The sequence below is a fragment of the Papio anubis genome, chromosome 20, assembly GCF_008728515.1.
Source record: "Papio anubis isolate 15944 chromosome 20, Panubis1.0, whole genome shotgun sequence".
NCBI lineage: Eukaryota > Metazoa > Chordata > Mammalia > Primates > Cercopithecidae > Papio > Papio anubis.
In genome coordinates this window covers 4539363-4559488 of record NC_044995.1, presented here as the reverse complement: position 1 = coordinate 4559488, position 20126 = coordinate 4539363, and the positions used below count along the sequence as shown (strand labels likewise).

The window sequence follows — 20126 nt, the reverse complement described above, 5'->3', positions numbered from 1 at the left end:
ATTATCCACCCTAGTGTAACATCTCACCAGAATCCTCAGTGCCAGCCTAACAATCCGTCTCAGAATTTATAGACTAGATTCATACCCTCCAGAGTTTTTATAACCTAATGCTACCCAGAATTTTCCAACTCACCCAGCACTCTACCCCCAAATTTTCAGAGCCAGCATAACATTCCAGCTTAGATTTCTCCGCACCAGTCTAAGAATCCATTCCAGAATTATCAGTCATTCTAACATCCCACCCATCATTCTGAGAAAACTACTATCTCACTCAAAATTCTCAGAGTCAGACTAATATTTCCCCATATATTTTCCTTTTTGGAGACAGTCTTTGCTCTGTCGCCCAGGCTGGAGTGCAGTGGTGCCATCTCGGCTCACTGCAAGCTCCACCTCCTGGGTTCAACCAATTCTCCTGCCTCAGCCTCCAGGGAAGCTAAGACTACAGGCGCCCACCACCACACCCAGCTAATTTTTTATTTTGAGTAGAGACAGGATTTCACCCTGTTGGCCAGGGTGGTCTCGAACTCTTGACCTAGGATCACAGGCGTGAGTCACCGCGCCCGGCCTCCCTGTATATCTTCTAAGACTAACTTCCCACCAGCCATCTCAGCGCCAGCCTCACAGCCTATCCCAGAATTCTTAGTATCAGCCTAGAATTCTCAGACTCACTACAAGTCTTCCAGAATTCTCAAAGCCAGAATAACATTCGATTCCAGAAGCCTCAGTTACCCTAACACTCTATCCCGGAATTCGAAGTGCCACACTAACATCCCAACCAGAATCCTCAGAGCCAGTTTAGTTTAACATTGGATTTCAGAGCCCTGATATTCCATCCCAGAATATCCCAGAAGGGAAATCATACAGACGACTTAACACGGAAGCCTGGGATCCTAATAGCCTGCATTGGACTCACGAAGAAGCTACCAGTCCAGCGCCAGCCTTGGGTGCAGGCCTAGTCTATGTTTGGCTCCACACTTACTCTCCGCAACAACAGCCTAGCCTTTCAAAACCTCCCCTCCACCGCCCCAAGGCCCACAGCTCCTCCCCACGTGGGCTTCACAGCTGTTGAGAACCCAGAGATCTCCTGACAGTCCTGCCCTCAACTTTTCTCCCATCTGAGCCCAGAGGGACGATCTCCTTCCAAGAATCACCCTCCCCAATAGCAGCCAACACGTACATGTCTTCTCTATGTGGACCCTGGGCCCCAGACACCCCCCGCCCAGACCCCCAGGCACCTGCAGGGCTGGGCTTAGCGACAGCCGCTTCAGGACTTTCTTCTTGTGCTCATTCAGCAGGCCGTCGATCTTCCGCATGGGGGGCAGGTACAGCTCGTCTGATGGATGAGGACATGGTGTCAGGAAGGCCACAGCCCCACAAAGCACGGGGGCCAAGGTGGGGTCATGGAGTCTGGGTCCCCAAATCCCCTTCCCACTCAGAGACAAAAGTAAAGGCCCCAGTCCCCTCCTCCTTCAGACCCAGGTCTTGGTGTTTAGCTCCCTAAAAGCCCCTCAGACCCAGGAGTCCAGACCCCCAGCTGCCTCCCTCGGGTCCGGGGAGTCCCAGGCCCCAGCTGCTCCTCCTCAGACCAGTCCAGGCCCCCGCTGCCTCCCTCGGGCACAGAGTCCAAGCCCCAGCTGCTCCTCCCTCAGACCCGGGAGTCCAGGCCCCCAGCTGCTCCTCCCTCAGACACGGGAGTCCAGGCCCCCAGCTGCTCCTCCCTCCAGACACAGAGTCTGTCCAGTCCCTCCTCCCCGAACCGAGTCCCAGCCCCAGCCCTCCTCCCTCAGACCCAGGAGTCCAGGCTTTAGCCCTCCCTCCAGACCCAGAGTCCAGGCTGCAGCCCTTCTCCCTCAGACCCAGGAGTCCAGGCCCCAGCCCCTTCTCCCTCAGACCCAGGGACCTCCTCCCTCAGACCCAGGACTCCAGGCCCCAGCCCCTCCTCCCTCAGACCAGGTCCAGGCCTTAGCTCCTCCTCCCTCAGACCCAGGAGTCCAGACCCCCAGCCCCTCCTCCCTCAGACCCGGGAGTCCAGACCCCCAGCTGCTCCTCCCTCAAACCCGGGAGTCCAGGCCCCAGCCCCTCTTCCCTCAGACCCAGGGACTTCTTCCCTCAGACCCAGGACTCCAGGTCCCAGCCCCTCCTCTCTCAGACCAGGTCCAAGCCCTCAGCACCTGCTCCCTCAGACCGAGTCAGCCCCCACCCCTCCTCCGCAGGCCTCAGCTCACCATGCGTGTCCTCCAGGGCCTGGATCATGTCTGGGTCAAGTGCTGTGCTCACCAACATCTCCACATAGCTCCGGTACATCTCCCGCATGCCCGGGTTTTCAGCAGACGCCCAGGTACTGCCCGCTCTGCAGAAAAGACAGGACGCAGGCTCGTTATCCCAACTTCCTCTGGGCCACCGTGGCCCAGGCCGGCTGTTCTCAACACTGGGGACCAGAAGACAAATCCCTGCTTTCAGGAGGTCCAAGTCCACTAGGGAAGACTGACAGGCAAGCACCAGTGCCACGTGCTCTTGTGGCAGAACCACAGGAACTGTAAGAAGCTCAGAGAAGGCCGGGCACAGTGGCTCACACCTGTCATCCCAGCACTTTGGGAGGCTGAGGCAGACCACCTGAAGTCAGGAGTTTGATACCAGCCTGGCCAACACGGTAAAACTCTGTCTCTACTAAAAATACAAAAATTAGCCAGGCGTGGTGGCACACGCCTATAATCCCAGCTACTCGGGAGGCTGAGGCAGGAGGATGGCTTGAACCCAGGAAGTGGAGGTTGCAGTGAGTCAAGACTGTGCCATTGCACAGCCTGGGTGGCAGAGTGAACCTAGTCTCAAAAAAAGCCGGGCACTGTGGCCCGTAAAGTGCTGTAGCCTCCTGTAATCCCAGCACTTTGGGAGGCCAAGGCTGGTGGATCACCTGAGGTCGGGAATTCGAGACCAGCCTGACCAACATGGAGAAATCCCATCTCTACTAAGAAATACAAAATTGGCCAGGCATGGTGGAGCATGCCTGTAGTCCCAGCTACTCAGGAAGCTGAGGCAGGAGAATCCCTTGAACCTGGGAGGCGGAGGTTGCAGTGAGCAGAGATCCCACCATTGCACTCCAGCCTGGGTAACAAGAGTAAAACTCCATCTCAAAAAAAAAAAAACAAAGGGGCTGGGCATGGTGGCTCATGCCTGTAATCTCAGCCCTTTGGGAGGCCAAGGCAGGTGGATCACCTGAGGTCAGGAGTTCGAGAACAGCCTGACCAACATGGAGAAACTCCGTCTCTCCTAAAAATACAAAATTAGCTGAATGTGGTGTCAGGCGCCTGTAATCCCAGCTACTTGGGAGGCTGAGGCAGGAGAATCGCTTGAACCCGGGAGGCAGAGGTTGCGGTGAACCGAGATTGCACCATTGCACTGGAAACAAGAGTGAGACTTTGTCTCAAAAAAAAAAAAAAAAAAAAAAAGCAGCTCACAGGAGGCATCAGAGTCACCCTTGTTCAAGGTCAAACAAAGGCTGAGCCTTGAGAGAGAGCTCAGAGCAGTTAATTGTGGCTTCACTTAAGTCTAAAGCAGCAGCATTGTTGGTTTCCAAAAGAGTGCATCCAGAGAGGTCAGATCATAAAGAGGCAAGGCTGATGGAGGAGATGGGAGCCGGGAGTGGACAGGTCAGTGCAGGCCAAACCATACTGGGCCTCCAACACGAGGCAGAAAGGGCAAGGGCTTTTTCTGGTGGGTACTAGGGAACCATGGGAGAGCTGAGAGCAGGGAAGGGGTGAGTATAAGTGTAGAAAGATGCCTCCTAAAGCCAACTAGCGGACAGACTGGAGGAGTAAGGCTGAAGTCCAGGCTGATGGACCAGCTAGGAACAAATGGAGGTGGGGCAGGGCTGGAAGCAGAGGACGAGGCTGAGCTGGGCAGGTCTGGGAAAGAGTGCAGGTGATGGGGCCAGGCAGGGCTGGGAGCTGCCCGGCTGTGGGGGCGATAGGTAGAAAAGGAAAAGAGAAAGGCTGGGTACGGTGGCTCAGCCTGTGATCCCAGCACTTTGTGAGACTGAGGCGAGCGGATTGCCTGAGGTCAGGAGTTCGAGACCACCCTGGGCCAACATGGTAAAACCTCATCTCTACTAAAAACACAAAAATTAGCCGGGTGTGGTGGTGGGCACCTGTAGTTCCAGCTACTCAGAAGGCTGAGGCAGGAGAATGAACCCGGAAGGCAGAGCGTGCAGTGAGCCAAGATCACGCCACTGTACTTCAACCTGGGTGACAGTGAGACTCTGTCTCAAAAAAAAAAAAAAGTGAGAATGGCTCCTGGGAAGTCTGGTCAGGTGACTGTGTAGCCAGAGGTGCGGTCCCTAAGATAGGGAAGCCAGGACAAAGAGCTTGATGGGATTTGGGGTATGGGAAGGTCTGTGGGGGTATGGGGCAGAAACTGGGCTTGGGCTCACTGGAAAGGGGTCATGACCCCAGCAACAAGGCAGACAGCTCCTCAACAGAAAGGAGGGAAACTGGGACCCTGGACAACCCCGAGAAAGAGCCATTCATTCATTTGTTGAGACAGAGTTTCCATCTGTCGCCCAGACTGGAATGCAATGGTGTGATCTCGGCTCACTGCAACCTCCGCCTCCTGGGTTCACCATTCTCCATATAAGCCTCCCGAGTAGCTGGGACTACAGAGGCTGCGCCTGGCTAATTTTTTTGTGTGTGTCTTTAGTAGAGGCGGGGGGTTTCTCACTGTGTTAACCAGGATCAGGTCTCGATCTCCTGACCTTGTGATCTGCCCACCTTGGCCTCCCAAAGTGCTGGGATTACAGGCGTGAGCCACCGCACCCGGCCTTGAGTGGCTATATTTCTAATCTCTGTTAAAAACAGAGATTAAAAACTGTGTGGCCCTGACCAAGTCCCATCACCGCTCAGTGCCTCAGTTTCCTCATCTTTTATTTATTTAAGAAGCTATCCTTAGAGACAGGGTCTAATTCTGTCACCCTGAAACGGAAAGCAGTGGTATAATCATAGCTCACCATAGCCTTGAACTCATGGGCTCAAGTGATCCTTCTGCCTCAGCCTCCTGAGTAGCTGGGACAACAGGCATTCGCCACCAAGCCCAGCTAATTTTTTTAAAGATACAGCAGAGATAGGGGTCTCACTATGTTGCCCAGGCTCATCTCTAACTCTTGAGCTCAAGTGATCCTACCACCTCGGCCTCCCAAAGTGGAGGGATTACAGGTGTGAGCCACCACACCCGGCCCCCATCTTTAAAATGAGGATAGGCCGAGGCGCAGTGGCTCCACTGTAATCAGCACTTTGGGAGGCGGTGGGGCGGATCGCGAGGTCAGAAGATGAACCATCCTGGCTAACATGGGTGAAACCCCGTCTCTACTAAAATGTAGCAGTGAGTGCCTGTAGTCTAACTACCGAGCTGAACACTGAAATAGCGTGAACCGGGGATGAACTACAGTAATGAGCGAGATCGCCACTGCACTCAGCCTAAAATAAAGCGAACTCTGTCTCAAAAAAAAAAAATGAGGATAATTCTAATAAGCTATCTCACAGGGTTTATTAGGTAAAGGTCAAGTAAGCCTGTATGCAAATGTTTAAAATGATTCCTGGCACATAGTAAGCACTTAACAAAAGTCAGCTGTTACCCTTACTGTACATATGTGAATATATATATATTTTTGTTGTTGTCATTGTCGTCACTAACCAGACATATTTTTTTTTTTTTTGAGATGGAGTCTTGTTCTGTCTCCCAGGCTGGAGTGCAGTGGTCTGATCTCAGCTCACTGTAACCTCTGCCTCCCAGGTTCAAGTGATTCTCCTGCCTCAGCCTCCCGAGTAGCTGGGATTACGGGCATGTGCCACCGTGCCCAGCTAATTTTTGTAATTTTTAGTAAAGACGGGGTTTCACCATGTTGGCCAAGCTGGTCTTGAACTCCTGACCTCACCTGATCTGCCTGCCCTGGCCTCCCAAAGTGTTGGGATTACAAGTGCAAGCCACTGTGCCCGGCCTAACCGGACATCATCAAAAGCACTGAGGATGTGGCAGTGTGCTGGGCAGACATGGAGTACACAAGTGGTGTCTACTAAAGACTGGCACTCTCGGCCGGGCGCAGTGGCTCAAGCCTGTAATCCCAGCACTTTGGGAGGCCGAGACGGGCGGATCACAAGGTCAGGAGATCGAGACCATCCTGGCTAACACGGTGAAACCCCCGTCTCTACTAAAAAAATACAAAAAACTAGCCGGGTGACGTGGCGGGCGCCTGTAGTCCCAGCTACTCAGGAGGCTGAGGCAGGAGAATGGCGTAAACCCGGGAGGCGCAGCTTGCAGTGAGCTGAGATCCGGCCACTGCACTCCAGCCCAGGCGACAGAGCGAGACTCTGTCTCAAAAAAAAAAAAAAAAGACCGGCACTCTCCTATGACCTTCGTCTGTTATGAACCCATTTTACAGGTGAGATCATTAAGGCACAAGAGGTTCTGCCTCTTTCTCAGTGTCACCCAGGGCCTCATAGGAAACCCCACCATCACAGAGTCTCCAGGACAGCCACCTAGTCCCACATCTTCCTCAGCCCTCAAATCCTGCCTGTTACGAGGCAGAACGCAGCACTGAAGAGTAGAGTCCGAGGCACCCTGGGCTCAGTTGCAACTCTGGTGGGCACCCAACACAGACTATGCTGCCGTCTCTTGGTGCCTCGGCTTCCTCACCTGTAGATGAGGGTAACAGTATCTACCTACTAGGATGGGTGAAAATTACACAAGTTAACATCCATCAGCTTCTTAGCAGGCAGCCTGTTGTGCAGTTAGATGCCCCGTGACTGTCAGCTGCTGCCATTATCTGTAACATACTAGTTGTTACCATCCTGCTGAGGCTACCTAGAGCCCTCTGGACAGCCCTCACCTGTGTCGTCCCTTTCCCACCCACCCCTGCAGCCCTGAGGCTGCCTGGGGCCTCACCGTCCTCGCTGGGGGCTCCAGGGGAGGACTCCGAGTCCGAGGAGCTGCCTGGTGGGCCCCCGCCTGCCGCAGCGTTGCCCCCTGCCTCCTTCAGCCATTTCTTCCTCTTCTTAGGGGGCGGTTCAGCCTTCACCTTGGTAGGCCGGGCTTTAGGCAGCCGGGATGTGGCAGGCTGTCCTGTGGCGAGACTCCGCTCTGGCCGCGTCTGCCGTCCGCTGGCGGCCCGCTCGCCCCGCAGTGGCCGCTCCCCACGCGTCACCTTCTCCTTCTCCTTTTCCTTCTCAACAGGCCGCAGAAGGGAGGGCTTCTCGGGGGCAGGGGGCTCAGGCATAGCCGTCTCAGGCGTCTGCTCTGGGGGCTTTTCAGATGTCGTCTTTTCAGGTGTCTCAGGCTTGGGAGGTGGTGCTGGGGCCTTAGGGGGAGGTGCAGAGCTACCCCCAGCAGATGTGGGGTTCTTGGCCTGCCCAGAGCGTCTAGAAAGGAACAGAGAAGGGAAGGTAGTCAGTAGCCCCCGAGAACCCAAGTTCTCCTCATTGCCCCTGCTCAGTGCCCTAGGCACAGAAACAGCTTCTCTCATACTGTCCCCTCTTTTTCTCTGGGTCTCTGTCTCCTTCTGAGTCTCCATCTCCCTCATGTCTCTGGTTCTGTGTCCTCTGGGTCTCTGTCCCTTCTCTTTCTGGGTCTCTGTCCCCCCCTCTCTCTGGGTCTCTGTCCCCCCCTCTCTCTGGGTCTCTGTCCCTCTCTCTCTCTGGGCTCTGTCCCCACCTCCCACTCTCTAGCCTCTCTCTCGTGCATGCTCCACCCCCATGCCTGTCGGCGCTGCATACTACCTGCCCCTGTGTGCTCCCCCGTGGTTGGTACCTGACTGGCACTGGGGGCCGATGCCAGGGTTTCCGAGCACAGACCCTCACGTAGTCCTTCTTATTGACATTTTCCAGGAACTTTACATAGAGGCGCTGGTACCGATTTTTTGCGTCCCCAAAATACCCCAAATACTATGGGGAGAAAGAGGCACATGAGGAAATTCTTCACACTGCCAGCCAGACGGCCAACACCCCCGTGCCCTGGGCTACCATGGTAGCTGCCTGGAGTCTCCCAGCAGCAGGGGGCCCCCTTCCAGGTACACTGTGGAGTGAGTCACAGCCCCGCTAAGGGGAACCCCAGCTCCTAGACACCACACCCCGGGGCCCCCAAGTCCTTGGTCCCCTTTGCAGGCTTACATTACTGGTGGCACAAAACTGCCTCTGGCCGTCCTTGATCTCTGGAGTGAATTTCTGCAGAAGGGCCTTCTGGACTCGCCAAATGGGTGGGGGTTCGCGCCCCGTCTGCAATGCCAGCTGAGGAGGAGGGGTGTGGTGAGGCCAGCTGGGTCAGCCCTCATTCCTGTACCTACTGCCCCTATGCCCTGGCCCACTGGCCTCCCTCACCATCCCCTTAGAGAAAAGGCAGAGACGTCAACAACAAATATCTTCTACCCCCATGATGGGTTCAGTTCTGTGTGCAGCTTGAACTTGGCCCTGTCCCCTCCTGCCCACCCGGTGCCCTGCATCAGGCTGCTCGCTCTTAGACTGTAGAGTTTGAGTCACTGTTGCCTTACGGTGTGAAAGCCCAGAACTTCCTGTGTGACTCAGAGTAATGACAATCTTTGGGCACCGCCTGCTATTTACTGTGCTGGACAGGAGGGTACGGTTGTGAGCAAGACGTCCTGTTGTGGTCTGTGTCCCCTCACCATTCTCTTTTTACTTTTTCTTTTTTTGAGACGGAGTTTTGCTCGTTACCCAGGCTGGAGTGCAGTGGCGCGATCTCAGCTCACCGCAACCTCTGCCTCCTGGGTTGAAGCTGATTCTCCTGCCTCAGCCTCCTGAGAAGCTGGAATTACAGGTATGCACCACCACGCCCGACTAATTTTGTATTTTTAGTAGAGACAGGGTTTCTCCATCTTGGTCAGGCTGGTCTTGAACTCCCCACCTCAGGCGATCCACCCGCCTCGGCCTCCCAAAGTGCTAGGATTACAGGCGTGAGCCACCAAGTCCAGCCAAATCTCTGTTGCTTATAAGCCACCCAGTCTATGGTATTCTGGTATAGCAGCCTGAGGGGTCTAAGACACCAAAAAAGCCTTCACACAGAGGTAATAACAGAGGTAATAAGACGGCCAAGCAAATAAACAAAGCAGGGTGAGTTTGTGGCCTGTGCCAAGAACAGGCAGGTGAGGTTACCTGAGACCATTTCATCAGCATGTCCACAGCTGGGAAGACAGAGCAACAGGAAGCTCCCTATCTCTGCTCCCCCTACCCCACAAACACCTGAACACCAACCACCACCACCCTGCAGTTTGCGTGTGCCCCAGCTGGGCGACGGCAACTGATGGACGTGAGAGAATGTGACCTTGAGGACTGAAGAGGCAGCAGAGGCGCCAAATATGGACACAAGAAATAATAGTACAAGTCATAAATGTCCTGTTGCCAATTCCCAGGACACTATAGAAGCCTAGAGGAGGGGCCTCAGATTTTTTTTTTTTTTTTTTGAGATGGAGCCTCGCTCAGTCACCCAGGCTGGAAGTGCAGTGGTGCGATCTCAGCTCACTGCAACCTGCGCCTCCTGGGTTCAAACGACTCTCCTGCCTCAGCCTCCCTAGTAGTTGGGACTATAGGCACCCACCACACCAGGCTAATTTTTGTATTTTTAGTAGAGACGGGGTTTTGCCAGGTTGGCTGGGCTGGTCTTGAACTCCTGACCTCAGGTGATCCACTTGTCCTGGCCTCCCAAAGTGCTGGGATTACAGGCGTGAGTCACTGCGCTCAGCCTCAAATTTAAACTGAATCCAAGAATGCTTCCTGGAATGGGTGACAGATGCCAAAATGAGTCCCTGGAAGGAACATGTCTTTAAAAGGGGGGCCAGGCTGAGTGCAGTGGCTCACACCTGTAATCCCAACATTTTGGGAGGCCAAGGTAGGCGGATCACTTGAGGTCGGGAGTTTGAGACCAGCCCAGCCTACGTGGTGAAACCCCACCTCTACTAAAATACAAACATTAGCCAGGCGTGGTGGCGCACGCCTGTACGCCCAGCTACTTGGGAGGCTGAGAAAGGAGAATTGCTTGAACCCAGGAGGTGGAGGTTGCAGTGAGCCGAGATCACAGCACTGCACTCCGGCCTGGGCGACAGAGCAAGACTCTGTCTCAAAAAAAAAAGCACCAGCTTGAGGAAGCCATTGGAGCATCTTGTCAGCCCGGGGAGACTGCCCCTGCCTCTGCCCCCTCCCACTCCCTGTGTCAGCCTCCTCTGAGGAAGCTGCTGACACTGTAGCTGGAGTCAGACCCCCTGGCTAGCACATTCGCACTGGGCTTGGTACCTTCCCTCAAACCACTTTTCCTCCCAGCATCCCCACTCCACACCCAGTCATCAGGCCTCACCCTGACTTCAGCCTTGCCCGTTCCCCAAACAGGACCAGTCAATCCCCAAGCCCCACCCATCCTGCCTCTCCTCATGTCACTCATATCACTGACCATGCCAACCGCCGATTACTAGAAAAGTGGCCCGGCCCACAGCCTCCTACTCAGTGGAACCCACAGCTGATTGGAGATTGGAGATTCAACCTAGGGAGGTCACCAGCAGGCTTTTTTTTTTTTTTTTTGACAGAGTCTTGCTCTGTCGCCAGGCTGGAGTGCAGTGGCGCGATCTCGGCTCACTGCAACCTCCATCTCCTGAGTTCAAGTGATTCTCCTGGCTCAGCCTCCCGAATAGCTGGGACTAGAGGCGCACGCCACCATGCCCAGCTAATTTTTGTATTTTTAGTGGAAACGGGGTTTCACCACGTTAGCCAGGATGGTCTCGATCTCTTGACCTCATGATCCGCCCGCCTGGGCCTCCCAAAGTGCTGGGATTACAGGGGTGAGCCACTGCGCCCGGCCTTTTTTTTTTTTAGATAGAGTTTTTTTTTTTTAAAGAGTTTTCACCCAGCCTTTTTTGTTTTGTTTTTTGTTTTTGTGAGACCCTCTCACTCTGTTACCTAGGCTGGAGTGCAGTAGCACAACCATGACCACAGCTCACCTATTGCCTCCTAGACTCAAGTGATCCTCCTCCCTCAGTCACCTACACAACCAAGTAGCTGGGACTACAGCTATGCACCACCACTCCTGGATAATTTTTGTATTTTTTGTAGAAATGGCGTTTCACGGCCAGGTGCAGTGGCTCATGCCTGTAATCACTTTGGAAGGCCGAGGCAGGTAGATCACTTGAGGTCAGTAGTTCGAGATCAGCCTGGCCAACATGGTGAAACCCCGTCTCTACAAAAATACAAAAATTAGCTGGGCATGATAGCACATGCCTGTAATCCCAGCTACTCGGGAGGCTGAGGTAGGACAATCGCTTGAACCTGGGAGGCAGAGGTTGCAGTGAGCCAAGATTGCGCCACTGGACTCCAGCCTGGCCGACAGAGCAAAACTCTGTCTCAAAAAAAAAAAAAAAAAGAAAAAGAAAAAAAGGCCAGGCGCAGTGGCTCACGCCTGTAATCCCAGCACTTTGGGAGGCCAAGACAGGCGGATCACCAGGTCAGGAGATCGAGACCATTCTGGCTAAAAACACACAAAAAAATTAGCCGGGGGTGGTGGCGGGCACCTGTAGTCTCAGCTACTCAGGAGGCTGAGGCAGGAGAATGGCGTGAACCTGGAGGCGAAGCTTGCAGTGAGCTGAGATTGCACCACAGCACTCCAGCCTGGGCGACAAAGCGAGACTCCATCTCAAAAAAAAAAATAGAAACAGGGTTTTACCATGGCATGCCCAACTCCCAGGTTCAAGAGATCCTCCCACCTCGGCCTCAATGTATTGGGATTACAGGCATGGACCACTGTTCCCAGCCACTGACCTCATCTTGGCCCTATAGGCTGAGTAGAATCAGATTTTCCCCTGAGAATCTGAAGTGTGACAAGCTAAGACGTGTGTTGTAAGCAGTGGGGATGTAAGCCACTGAGCTAGAGACACTCAGACTCGATATTAATGAGAAAACTGCAGGGCCCCAGGGTGGGCGCAGGGTGGCTCACACCTGTAATCCCAGCATTTTGGGAGGCCGAGGCAGGTGGATCACCTGAGGTCAGGAGTTCAAGACCAGCCCAGTCAATATGGTGAAACACCGTCTCTACTAAAAATACAAAAATTAGCCAAGTGTGGTGGCAGGTGCCTGTAATCCCAGCTACTCTGGAGGTTGAGGCAGGAGAATCACTTGAACCCGGGAGGCGGAGATTGCAGTGAACTGAGATCGCACCATTGCACTCCAGCCTGGGGGACAAGAGCGAGACTTGTCTCAAAAAAAAAAAAAAGAAAAAGAAAACTGCAGGGTTCCATTAACAGGGGAGTCAGTCCCAGGACAGATGCTGTGGACAGAGTACTGTCCAGGCTTGAACAACTCCCCAGTCACCTCCCTACTAGCCAGGGGCTCTAAATGGCATAGAGCCTAATGTCTTCACCAGCACCCATGGAACTCATCCCTGCACCCATGTCCAACATGGCTGGGCCCAGCCCACCTGCCCAGTCTCAGCATTCACTGTCCAGTCACTTAACACCTTGTGACCCTGCACACCTCAAACACAGTGTGCTTTCCCTCACCACAGGGCCTTTGCACAGCTGTTTCCTCCGCCTGGACAACCCCAACACCATACTCTTCTCCACCCAATGAACTTTTTTTTTTTGAGACAGAGTCTCACTCTGTGGCCCAGGCTGGAGTGCAGCGGCACTATCTCAGCTCACTGAAACCTCCGCCTCCTGAATTCAAGTGATTCTCCTGCTTCAGCCTCCTGAGTAGCTGGGATTACAGGGACCCGCCACCATGTCTGGCTAAGTTTTGTATTTTCAGTAGAGACGGGACTGCACCATGTTGTCCACGCTGATCCTGACCTCCTCACTTCAAGTGATCCACCCACCTCGACCTCTGAAAGTGCTGGGATTACAGATGCGAACCACCACACCCAGCCAACTTTTTCTTTTTTGAGACAGGGTCTCATTCCAGTTGCCCAGGTGGGAATGCAATGGCGCAATCCTGGCTCACTGCAGCCTTGATCTCTCAAACTCGGGGTGATCAGCCTCGAGGGTAGCTGGGAATATAGGCATGTGAAACCACACACCTGGCTAATTTTTTGTATTCTTAGTACAGGCAGGATTTCGCCATGTTGACCAGGCTGGTGTTGAACTCCTGAGCGTAAGCAATCCACCCACCTCAGCCTCCCAAAGTGCTGGGATTCCCGGCAGGAGCCACTGCGCCCAGTCTCCACCCAGTGAATTCTTACATGCTTGGAGTATACACGCTGCCCAACCCTTACAACAACCCCAACGGCAGTTTCAGTTTACAGACAGGGAAGGAGAATGGGCTAGCCCGGCCCTGTCAATTTGGCAGCTCGTTCCCACAAGTGGATCTTGAGCTTTTGAGATTGATTTTTTTTTTTTTTTTTTGAGACAGGGTCACATTCTCCATCACCCAGGCTGGAGTGCAGTGGTGTAATCGTGGCTCACTACAACCTCAACCTCCTGGGCTCCGGTGATTCTCACACGTCAGCCTCTCCAGTAGCCGGGACTACAGGCAGGCACCACCCTGTCTGGTTAAATTTTTTTGAATTTTGTGCAGAGACAGGGTCTCACTATGTTGCCCAGGCTGGTCTCAAACTTCTGGGCTCAAGTGATCTGCCAAGCACCTCAGCCTCCCGAAGTGCTGGGATTGCAGGCTTGAGCCACCGCGCCTGAGGTGACAGGCTGCAGCACTTGAAATGTGGCTGGTCCAATGGATGCATTCAATCAGTACAAAGTATTCACAGGATTTTGAAGTCTTGGTACGCAAAAAAAGTTAAAACCTCAACTTTTCATTTTAGTAGTATCCCCATTTAATAATATTAAAACATCGGCTGGGTGTGGTGGCTCACGCCTGTAATCCCAGCACTATGGGAGGCCGAGACGGGCGGATTACGAGGTCAGGAGATCGAGACCATCCTGGCTAACACGGTGAAACCCAGCATCTACTAAAAATACAAAAAAAAAATTAGCCGGGTGTGGTGGCGGGCGCCTGTAGTCCCAGCTACTCGGGAGGTTGAGGCAGGAGAATGGCGTGAACCTGGGGGGCGGAGCTTGCAGTGAGCCAAGATCGTGCCACTGCACTCCAGCCTGGGCAACAGAGCGAGACTCCATCTCAAAAAAAAAAAAAAAATTAAAACATCATTAACAGTTTTTCTTTTTCTTTTTTTGAGACTGAGTTTTACTCTTGTCGCCCAGGCTAGAGTGCAATGGTATGAACTCAGCTCACTGCAACCTCCGCCTCCCAGGTTCAAGCAATTCTCCTGCCTCAGCCTCCTGAGTAGGTGGGATTACAGGTGCCCACCACCACGCCCAGCTAATTTTTATATTTTCGGCAGAGATGGCGTTTCACTATGTTGACCAGGCTGGTCTTAACTCTGGACCTCAGGTGACTCACCCGCTTTGGCCTCCCGAAGTGCTGCGATTACAGGCCTGAGCCACCACACCCAGCCAACAGCTTTTCTTTTTTTTTTCTTTTTGAGACAGGCTCTCACTCTGTCACCCAGACTGGAGTGCAGTGGTACGATTTCGGCTCACTGCAACCTCCGTCTTCCAGGATGAAGCGATTCTCCCACCTCAGCCTCTCAAGTAGCTAGGACAACAAACGCATGCCACTATATCTAGCTAATTTTTCTTTTTCTTTTTTTTTTTTTGTAGGGGGGGGGGTTTGCCATGTTGCCCAAGCTGGTCTTGAACTCCTGACCTCAAGCGATCCACCCACCTTGGCCTCCCAAAGTGCTGGGATTACAGGCAAGACCCACTACACCTGGCAAAAACATCATTAAGAGTTGTTCTTTATTAATTACAAGTTGAAACTCTGTGTGTGTGTGCATGTGCGCATGACAGAGGCTCACTCGGTTGCCCAGGCTGGAGTGCAGTGGCGCAATCATAGCTCACTGCAGCCTCAACCTCTGGGCTCAAGTGATCCTCTCACCTCAACATCTCAAACTGCCGGGATTACAGGTGTGAGCCACCGCATGTAGCTGAAATAATATTTTAGATATGTTAGGTTAAATAAAATGCATTCCTGGCGAGTAGCGGTGAAGCTCAAGCCATAATCCCAGCACTTTGGGGCCGAGACGGCCCGGATCGAGGTTAGTCGAGAGACCAGCCTAGCTAGCTGCAGTGAAACCCGTCTCTACCAAAAAATACAAAAACTAGCGAGCGGTGGCTGAGCGCCTGTGGTCCCAGCTACTTGGGAGGCTGAGGCAGGAGAATGGCCTAAACCCAGGGCCCGGAGCTTGCAGTGAGAGCTGAGACCGGCCACTGCCACTCCAGCCTAGGCGACAAAGCAAGACTCACCGTCTCAAAAATAAAATAGGCAGTAGGTGGCTCAGAAGCCTGTAATCCCAGCTGGGAGGCAGGCAGCGGATCGAGGTCAGGAGATCGAGACCATCCTGGCTAACACGAAACCCGATCTCCTATTAAGAAATAAAAACTGGCAGGCGAGGTGGTGGCGCCTATGATCCCAGCTTCGAGGGCTGAGATATCAGCGTGAACCGGAAGTAGACCCTGACGAGCTGAACCCTCACCACACTCCAGCCGAAGCCCGACGAAGCGAGAACTCCGTCTCCAAAAAAATAAATAAATAAATAAAAGTAATAAAATAATAATAATAATAATAAAAATAAAAAAATAAAATGCATCTATGGCTAATTTCTTTTTTTTAAAGCCCAGACTCCTGATATTTGCCCAAAAAGGCTGGTCCTGCAACTCCTGGATTCAAGCAATCCTCCTGCCTCGTCCTCCCAAAGAAGTGCTGAGAGTACAGCACTTTGGCCACCTAATATAATTTCATCTATCTTTTATTTTTATAAATGCAGGAATGAAAACATTTAAAATCACATATATGACTCAGTGATATTTATATTAGTTGCTGTTTTTCTGGAATAAACAATGGTCTATAGCTTGTTTTGTAGGGGCTTTAGAGTGGTTTCACCACCAGCCTGGCCAACATGGTGAAACCCCATCTCTACTAAAAATACAAAAATTAGCCAGGCATGGTAGCGGGAGTGCCTGTAATCCCAGCTACTCAGGAGGCTGAGGCAGGAGAATCCCACTTGAACCCAGGAGGTTGTGATTGCAGTGAGCCGACACTGTGCCACTGCACTCCAGCCTGGGAGACAGAGACTCCATCTCAAAAAAAAAAGAGATGGTATAAAAAGAAAAAATGGAGGCCGGGCACAGTGGCTCCGCGCCTGTAATACCAGCACTTTGGGAGGCCAAGGGCAAATCACAGGGGTTAGGAGTTCAAGACCAGCCCTGACTAACATAGTGAAACTACATCTCTACTAAAATACAAAATTAGATGGGGCGTGGTGGCTGCATGTAATCCCAGCTACTCAGGGAAGCTGAGGCAGAATCGCTTGAATCTGCGGGTGAGGGTTGCAGTAAGCCAAGACTGCCACTGCACTCCATCCTCAGACAGATTGAGACTCCGTCTCAAAAAAAAAAGAAAAAAGAAGTCAGACACAGTGGCTCACACACGGCAATCTCCAGTACTTTGGGAGGCTGGCGGGGGAGGACTGCTTAGGCCAGAGTTCAGACAGCCAAGGTCAACAGAATGAGGCGCCAGTCTCCTGCTTAGAGGAATAAAAAATTTGCCAGGCATGGTGTTGTATGCCTGTAGTTCCTGAATTACTCGGGGAGGCTGAGGTGGGGAGGGATCACTTGAGCCCAGGAGTTTGAGGCTTCAGTGAGCCATGATCATGCCACTTCCTTGCACCAGCCACAGGTGACAGAGTGAGGAGCCCTGTCTCAAAAACAAAAAAAAATCATAATAATAAGTGTAGAAATTTAGTCAGTCAGATTTAAACCAAAGCTGGGGTCTTAGCTATACCCTTGGCCTGCCCTGTCTCAAGGCCCGCAGCGTCCCCAAAGGTCTGTATGTTTGGCAAAGGCATGGGGTTTGTCCCCATTATAATGCACACACTCAAGTTGCATTTTAAGCATCTGGGAGTCCTCACCTGGCCCCTTCCTGCCCCATGCCAGCTGGGAGGTGGTCAGATGGCCCTGGCTCCAATCCCGGGGTTTGTGGCCGACTGACTCCCTTTCTCTGAATGTGAACTTCCCCATCTGTAAAATGGGGATGCTCAAGGTCCCACACACCCTAGGACCACATTCATTTTGACCCAATGCTGGCTCAGCTGGGTTTGACTAGGGCGATACATGGTGCCTGGCTGAGTGGGGATAAATATGGGTTCTTGGCTGGTAGTAGCTCACGCCTATAATCCCAAGCGCTTTGGTAGGCTGGCGGGCAGATCACCTGAGGTGGGAGAGGTCGAGAGTAGCCTGACCAACATGGAGAAACCCCATCTCACTAAAAACACAAAATTAACCAGGCATGGTGAAGCATGCCTGTAATCCCCAACTACTCGGGAGGCTGAGGCAGGAGAATGCAGCAGACTTCGGGGGGCTGGGAGAGTTGCAGTGAGCCAAGACTGCACCATTGCACTCCAGCCTGGGCAACAAGTGAAACACTATCTCAAAAATAAATAAAATAAGAATATGGGTTCCCTAAGCCGGTAGCAGTGGCTCAAGCCTGTAATCCAGCAGGAGGCGAGGCAGGCGGATCCGCGAGGTCAGGGTGAGGCCACATCCTAGCTAACACAGTGAGAGCCCGTCTCTATAAAATACAAAAAAACCTTGGCGTGAGTGGCGAGGCGCCTGTAGTCCCAGCTACTCGGGGCTGAGGCAGGAGAATGGGCGGGAACCGGGGCCGGAGCTTGCAGGTGAAGCCCGGAGATCGCGCCACTGCACTCCAGCCTGGGAAGCGACAGAAGCCCGAGAGACTCATATAAAAAAATATGGGTTCCCTAAGGAGCCAGCAGGGCTGGGTGTGGATCCCGAGCTACAAAAGCCTGGGAAAGCTACTTTATCTCTCTGTGCCTCAGTTTCCTTCCCTAAAAAATGAGGATAATAGGCCAGGCACAGTGGCTCATTCCTGTAATCCCAGCACTTTGGGAGGCCGAGGTGGGCGGATCACCCGAGGTCATGAGTTTGAGACCAGCCTGGCCAACATGGTGAAACCCCATCTCTACTAAAAATACAAAAATTAGCCAAGCGTGGTAGGGTCCTCTGTAGTCGCAGCTACTCGAGAGGCTGAGTTATGAGAAGCGCTTGAACTACGGAGGCAGAAGTTGCAGTTAGCCAAGATCATGTCACTGCACTCCAGCCTGGACAACAGAGGGACACCCTGTCTCAAAAAGACGGGCATAGTAATCCGCAGTCGGAAGAACTTTTTACCTGTGAGACTCAGTTTCCATCCCTGTAAAATGCTACTGTAGTCTCTATAATGAAGTTTATCTTTTTTATATAAAAAGATAAAACTTTGCCCGGACGCGGTGGCTCAAGCCTGTAATCCCAGCACTTTGGGAGGCCGAGGCGGGTGGATCATGAGGTCAGGAGATCGAGACCATCCTGGCTAACATGGTGAAACCCCGTCTCTACTAAAAATACAAAAAACTAGCCGGGCGTGGTGGCGGGCGCCTGTAGTCTCAGCTACTTGGGAGGCTGAGGCGGGAGAATGGCGTGAACCCGGGAAGCGGAGCTTGCAGTGAGCCTAGATCACGCCACTGCACTCCAGCCTGGGAGCACAGCGAGACTCCGTCTCAAAAATAAAAAAAAGATAAAACTTGGAGACGGATGGTGGTGACGGTCATTCAACAATGTCAATATGGTTTTTTTCTTTATTTTTTTGAGACAGAGTTTTGCTCTTGTAGCCCAGGCTGGAGTGCAGTGGCTGGTCTCAAACTCCTGACCTCAGGTGATCTGCCCGCCTTGGCCTTCCAAAGTGCTGCAATTACAGGCATGAGCTACCGCACCTGGCCTATGATGTCAATTTTTTTTTTTTTGAGACAGTCTTGCTCCCTTAGCAGACTGGAGTGCAGTGGCACGATCTCAGCTCACTGTAACCTCCAACTCCCAGGTTCAAGCGATTCTCCTGCCTCAGCCTCCCAAGTAGTTGGGATTACAGGGACCCGCCACTATGCCTGGCTAATTTTATTTTATTTTATTTTATTTTTGAGACGGAGTCTCGCTCTGTCGCCCAGGCTGGAGTGCAGTGGCGCAATCTCGGCTCACTGCAAGCTCCACCTGCTGGGTTCACGCCATTCTCCTGCCTCAGCCTCCAGAGTAGCTGGGACTACAGGCGCCCACCACCAGGCCCGGCTAATTTCTTGTATTTTTAGTAGAGATGGGGTTTCACCACGTTAGCCAGGATAGTCTCGATCTCCTGACCTCATGATCCACCCACCTCAGCCTTCCAAAGTGCTGGGATTACAGACATGAGACTCCCAGCTAATTTTTATATTTTTAGTAGAGACAGGGTTTCACCATGTTAGCCAGGATAGTCTCAATCTCTTGACCTCGTGTTCTGCCCGCCTTGGCCTTCCAAAGTGCTGGGATTACAGGCGTGAGACACCACGCCCAGCATGATGTCAATATCCTTAATGCCACCGAACCATACACTGAAAACTGGTTAAAACGACAAATTTCATGGTACGTATGTGACCATGATTTTAAAAACAAAGAAAGATAAAACGAAATTCTGACTGTGATGTTCCCAAAATCCTGTTCCTCAGAGGTAGTAGAGACAGGGTCTCGCTCTGCCACCGAGGCTGGAGTGCTGTGGTGCAATCATAGATAGCTCACGGCAACCGCAAACTCCTGGGCTCAAGCAATCCTGCCATCTTAGCCTTTCACGTAGCTGAGACTACAGGCATGCGCTACCATGCCTGGCTAATTTATTTATTGTTTTTGGTAGATGTGAGGTCTTGCTATTTGGCTAGCTGCTCTCAAGTGATCCTCTCACCTCAGCCTCTCAAAGTTCTGGGATTACAGGCGTGAGCCACCACTCCCAGCCTGCTCTATTATTTACTTTTCCCACAATGAAATACATTGAAATAACATAGGAAAAAATACATTTGAGTTTGCCTCAAAAAACACACTTAAGAAGAAAGTGTAAGGCCGGGCGCGGTGGCTCATGCCTGTAATCCCAGCACTTTGGGAGGCCGAGATGGGTGGATCACAAGGTAAGAAGTGGAAGAGCAGTTTGGCCAAGATGTTGAAACCCCTTCTCTACTAAAAATGCAAACATTAGCCAGGTGTGGTGGCACGTGCCAGTAATCCCAGCTACTCAGGAGGC

The 20126-nt window shown here is 52.5% G+C and overlaps 1 protein-coding gene across 1 annotated transcript in view; it reads right to left on the bottom strand.

The window, feature by feature from the left end:
* Window positions 1-20126, bottom strand: part of PRR12 (proline rich 12) — a 35933-nt gene that overhangs the window by 2547 nt on the left and 13260 nt on the right. The window contains 6 exon segments of the mRNA XM_003915908.5: window positions 1236-1333; window positions 2226-2315; window positions 2318-2350; window positions 6931-7403; window positions 7792-7925; window positions 8151-8267. Coding sequence (XP_003915957.3) covers window positions 1236-1333; window positions 2226-2315; window positions 2318-2350; window positions 6931-7403; window positions 7792-7925; window positions 8151-8267 — 945 coding nt within the window.